This window comes from Rhamphochromis sp. 'chilingali' (genome assembly GCF_963969265.1).
Source record: "Rhamphochromis sp. 'chilingali' genome assembly, chromosome: 1".
NCBI classification, from domain to species: domain Eukaryota; kingdom Metazoa; phylum Chordata; class Actinopteri; order Cichliformes; family Cichlidae; genus Rhamphochromis; species Rhamphochromis sp. 'chilingali'.
The window spans coordinates 58,469,798-58,475,797 of NC_137929.1; the positions used below are offsets into that span (position 1 = coordinate 58,469,798).

At 39.1% G+C, this 6,000-nt stretch overlaps 1 protein-coding gene across 1 annotated transcript; it reads right to left on the reverse strand.

The window, feature by feature from the left end:
• Positions 1-1,866: 1,866 nt before the first annotated feature.
• LOC308403064 (GTPase IMAP family member 8-like) lies at positions 1,867-5,631 on the reverse strand (the record flags this gene model as incomplete). Its single annotated transcript, XM_080892307.1, has 2 exons — positions 5,501-5,631; positions 1,867-4,097 (listed from the first exon to the last, which is right to left on the reverse strand). The coding sequence occupies exons 1-2, from the start codon at positions 5,523-5,525 to the stop codon at positions 1,867-1,869; spliced, it is 2,256 nt and encodes a 751-aa protein (XP_080748433.1). The 5' UTR covers positions 5,526-5,631.
• Between the last annotated feature and the right edge of the window lie 369 nt (positions 5,632-6,000).

Below are 6,000 nucleotides of genomic sequence, written 5' to 3' on the forward strand. Positions count from 1 at the left end.
ACAAGGTAAACCACCACAGAGTTCTCCCAGAGTTCTGAAGGCCTGTGGGGAATAACTAACCTGTCAGTATCTCAGGCAATGACTTCAGGCCAGCAGCGCTCGCACCTACTGCCATGAAGTGCCTGATAAAACTGGTTCTCACGCACATCTACGACATGGTCCCAGACATTTTCGATTCATCCCAGTTTGTCTACCAATCCGCTCAATCAGTGGATGACATGGTAACAATAGCCCTATACCACACTCTGCAACATCTGGAGTGTAGCGGAACATCTGCCAGGATGTTTTTTCTGGACTAGAGTTCAGCTTTTAATACCATCCGTCCAAAGCTGACAGGCCCACTCTCATCATCAAAGGAACTGAGGTGGAGATCAGTGAGTTTTATAGAACTGGCACTTTGATTCTAAACAGGTATTACAGTAAGAAGGTTATTAAGGCAGCACAGTGGTAACATTGATGATGACAATATAACATTGGTAACTGATTCCTTGCACAGCCTCAGTCCACTTTGCTCCAATTCAGAGAGTAGGTGTCGTTTGAGGTGTCGTAGCTCATTTGATGGCTCATATTTCAGGGAGAACCCACTTCTGTGTGGACAAGAGCAAACCTTCATATTAGTGGGTTTGTTGGTGTGAGGAACTCAGATGATCATGTCCCAACAGGTTTATTTTGCTCATAATGAAAGGTGAGGAATCTCAGAATAATTATGCATAGTTATTTGTATAAAATATTGAATTTTTCATAGCTGTTCTGCTTTTTTTTAATGTAAACTCTTCATGTTTTACAAAAAAACTGTACGTGATGGAGGGGAATGGACATCATTTTTGGTTTCAGTCCGCTAAAAAACATTACTTTGACCAAAAATATATGGGACAGCTTCTGTGTCTGGACCTGGACCGTGGAGTGCCTGGTAGTGACCTCTGTTATGGAGTCTTTACCTTATAATATAAAGCACCTTAAGGCAACTGGTAGTTGGTTTATCACTGTAGAAATAAAACTGAATTGAAGTGATCGATAATCTATAAAAAAAAAAAGACCTGTGTTTAGTATTAAACTGCAGGAAGAGAGTAAAGATCAGTGGAGGTCCTGGGTCGGTTGCAGAAAACAGGTTCAGATCATAAACTGCGGCTTAAAAAGTTTTTTGATCACATTTTTTTAATCAAACAGGAAGAAAAGATATTCGCTGTTTGTTTTGAATTTACAGATGATATTTTGTAGATTAGCAGAAAAAAATCATATCCAGTGAAACATATTTTTAAAGTTTTTATTTTTCAGATATATTTATTACAGTGCTTTTACACCATTTCATTTGACATTTTTTTTTTTTTTTATTGACAGATCAGAAGAAAGGTAAAGCCCAGAGGAAACATGAATCAAATATCTCTGCTGTTCTTTAATGTCAGACTTTAATAAAAAAAATTAAAAAAAAACTGACGGTAAATGTTTTTCTCTGAATTGTTTGATTGATTTTGCTCATTTTATCTCCTCTTTTTCTCATATTAACAAAGACTACGTATTCTAAAGTATTCTGATTCTGATTAACAACACAAGAAAATAATTTCCATCAGTAATGTTTGATTCATGATACATTATTAAAAAATATGTTTGTTCTACTGACTTGGACAGCTTTAAAACAGAGTTTAGATCATCTTAAATGCTGATTGTTTTACAGTTTAATAATGTCTTCATAATGACATAATCAATTATTAATTTCCTTTTTTCTGTAAAATTAATAAATATATTTGATCAAAATACATTTAATAATCAATAAATGCACAGTCAAATAAGATAATTATTCTAAAATTTGATTTCCACTCTGTATATTCATGTTTATGTTAATGAGCTGCTGCCAAATAACACTGCATATCACTGCAGGACACAAGCCTTCTTTTTTATTTTAGCTGCAGAAATATGATCCACTCCAGCTCCCACTCCAGCTCCCACTCCAGCTCCCACTGAAGACCCTACTAAACCTCCCGTCACAGCTCCCACCGAAGCACCTACAATTCCAACTGTAGCTCCTACTGCAGCTCCCACTGGACCTCCTACAAGTCCAACTGTAGCTCCAGCAGCAGCAGCTGTGAAAAAAGCTGGAATACCAATTCCAGCACCAACTCCAACACCCAGTCCAAGAGCAGATCCTATAAGAACTGCAACCTTGCTGTCTTGATAAAACTTATTTTTCCGTTCTGCTCTGTATGTTGCTTCTTCTGGTGTCATATTTTCTTTGTTTATTAGTCGTTCCACCTCTTTCTTTATAGCCTCCTCTGCCTTATCAAACATTCGATTGCTGTAGTAGCTTCCTCCATTTTCCTTCACCATGGTGTTGATCTTCTCCAGCAGCTCTCTGACCTGAGCAGGATTTCTGCTTCTGTTGTTAAAAACATGATATCCTCCTCCACACTGATTGATGAACTCACTGAGAGCTGGAGTTTCAATGATGCGTTCCTTTATGGAGACCTTCAGATCATTTACATGGGTGAACAACACCATGGTGTAACAAGCGGCTTTGTCTCCAAACACATCCTGAAGGATTCTCACTGTTTCTTGTTCTTTATCTTCAAACTCTTCTGGATTGACCACAATCAGGAACACATGAGGACCAGGAGCAGCCAATGAGATGCATCTATTGATCTCTTTCTTGAACTGGTCTAAGGTGAACATGGTGTGAAACAGACCTGGAGTATCAACCACAGCCAGTTTTTGAGAGTCGAACAGAGCTGTTTCCTTCTGACACTCTAATGTCACTGGGGAAGTAGATGATATTGATCTAAATACATTTCCCTCTAAGATGGTGTTTCCTGCTGCACTCTTCCCAGCTCTGGTTTTTCCCACAAGAACTATCCTGAGGTCTGGTTCCACTTTTTTAAATGCTCTCTCTGCCTTTTCAAACATCTCATTGGTGTAGCAACTTCCTCCATTATTCTGAACCATGGTGTTGATCTTCTTCAGGAGCTCACTCACCTGAGCAGGGTCTTCACTTCTGTTGTTAAAAACATGATATCTTCCTTGACACTGACGGATGAACTCACTTAGAGCTGGATTTTTTATGAATGTTTCTATTGTGACTCTATCATACTCCAGATTGTCTCCACAGGTGAACAGGGCCATAGTGTACCGTGCTGCATCTCCTCCAAACGCATTCTGAATCTGCCTGACTGTCTTTTGTTCTTCTTCTGTGAATCTGTTCGCCTGAATCACAACCAGGAACACATGAGGACCAGGAGCAGCAAAGGGGATGGATCTACTGATCTCTTTCTTGACCTCCTCTTCAGTCTTACTGGTATCAAACAGACCTGGAGTATCAACTACAGCCAGGATTTGACCATCAAACTGACCTGTGTTCATCTGACACTTTGCTGTTGCTGTGGAAGCATTTGGTGTAGACATAAATACTCTTTGTCCTAAGATGGTGTTTCCTGATGCACTTTTCCCAACACCAGTTTTTCCGACAAGCACAATCCTGAAGTCAGCCTGTCTGAATATTTCACTGGTGTAGTAGCTTCCTTCATTTCTGTGAACCATGTTGTTGATCTCCTTCAGTAACTCTCTGACCTGAGAGGGATCCTCCATTCTGTTGTTAAACACATGATATTTTCCTCCACACTGACTGATGAAGTTACCCAGAGGTGGATTATTACTAATAAATTCATCAATGGTAACACTGTCTGCCTCTGGATGATCTCCACAGGTGAACAAGACCATAATATAACGTGCTGCTTTTTCTCCAAACATGTGCTGAATTCTTCTCACTATTTCTTTATCTTCTTCTGTGAAGCTGCCAGTTTGAAACACAACCAGGAACACATGGGGACCAGGAGCAGCAAAGCAGATGCATCTATGGATTTCCCTCCTCACATCCACGTCAGTCAGTCTGTTCTTAAACAGATCTGGAGTAACAACTACAGTCAGGATCTGACCCCCGAACTCTTGTGTTTTCTTCTGAAACTCTAAAGATGACCTTGACTCAAAACCATTTCTATTATTTCCTAAAATGGCATCTCCAATTTTGTTCTTTCCAACTCCAGTTTTTCCAAGAACCACAATCCTGTACTCTGGTTTATCTGGTTCTTCTTGTTGTTCTGGCTCCTCTAGCTCTGCAGAAAAATATTATGAACATTTTACTGTTGTTGGTGTAAAAGGCACATTTTACTATTTTCTTTCTCCAAAATTAACATTTTTACAGATGAAAATCTGAAAACAAATATTTGTCAGCTTCCCTCAGTTGTTTTGCAGCCCAGACTAGGGCTTAAGTCACTGAATAAACAAATAAATAAATAAACAAACAAATAAATAAATAAAGAGAAAACTCTTTGACCCTGTGGTGGACAGAGAAACTGCTGGTTTCTGTATTTCTACACTTCTTCTTTTAGGCCAGGGGTGTCGGACTCCAGGCCTCGAGGGCGGCTGTCCTGCAGGTTTTAGATCTCACCCTGGGTCAACACACCTGAATAAAATGATTAGCTCATTACCAGGCCTCTGCAGAACTTCAACACATGTTGAGGAGGTCATTTAGCCATTTAAATCAGCTGTGTTGGAACAAGGACACATCTAAAACCTGCAGGACACCGGCCCTCGAGGCCTGGAGTTTGACACATGTGTTTTAGGCATTAGATGTTAAAATAAACTCTAAATCATTTCATTTTGGGAGGTTTAATAGAATCAGCTACATCTTTGGAAATAAGCCTAATTGGAATGGCTCTCTCCTAATCAGACACTTCTTTCTGAGAAACATTCCCAATGATCTTGGTACGAAGTGTTCAGATAAGAGGTACCCAGTGGTAATTGGAGCACTAGGTGTGGTGACTCCCAAGCTAGGAGAGTGGCTCCAGCAGATCCCAGGAACAACATCTGAGATCTCTGTCCAGAAGAGCTCAGTCCCGGGAACAGCTAAGATACTATGCAGGACTCTCAAGCTCCCAGGCCTCTGGTAGAGGACCCGAGCTTGAAGGACAGACCACCCGCAGGGGCACGAGGGGAATTTTATGGAATATGTATTTATTTAATTATTACAGAGAAACTAATATGAACTCCTTTTCCATGTAGTAGTGTATCAAATTAAATTTGGATAACATACATGCTTGCTATTACCTGCTTGAACTGTGAACATGAAACCTGTACAGAAGTTCTTCTCACCAATATTGTTTTCAGTTTTACTATTCAAAGTGCTAAAACTTTCTTTTCTCTAGTTTTAGTTTTTTGCTTTCAAAAAGTCATTGTGAAAGAAAATAATTAATATTTTAGCCAAATTCTCTTAATGCATGCTCAATCAACCAGGTAAGGAAATCCCCAAAAGTTCATTTTGTTCATCTGGACAAAAACACTACGTCCAGATCAACAAAATCAACTTTCTGGGATTTTGACATGAAGTTGACATAGAGTTATGTTCTCCTGAACATTAAGATTGCGTTGGTGTATTTTTTTTTATCCAACTAGACATTGGAAATATCATTTTTTGTGTCATATTTAAATGTACATTGAAAAAGTGAGTTGTCCTTACCCAGTAGAAGCTCTTGGTCAGACATGTCTGTATAGCAGTTTGTGTGTCACTGCCCGTCTTGCTGTCGAATAACTTCTTCTTTATCTCACGACTCTATAAGAGACTCTTTCTAGCCGCTTCTGCAGCTGTGGACTGTTGGAATGTTGCAACTTCCTCAGCATCACAGACCGCTCAGTCAAGTGCACTTCAGACATCGTTCTTACCATCACCAGCAGTTGACGGCTGACTTGAGGCAGATCAAGCCATTGAGTGACGATAAAAATCAAGGGATAAACCTTTTTTTGACAGCATGCCGCATGCTTCAGTTACATTATTAGTATGTTTGTTTGTGTTGATTAGAAAATGTATTTTAGTGCCAGACACTAAAAATTTTGAAATATCATGATATTGAAAAAGGTCCAAGGCTATTTTTTAGGTAAAGGTTGACAAGACTAGTTTTATCTTCATATTGTTCCATTTAAACCATAAAAGTAGACTTATAAAATGTTTAGAATACACTT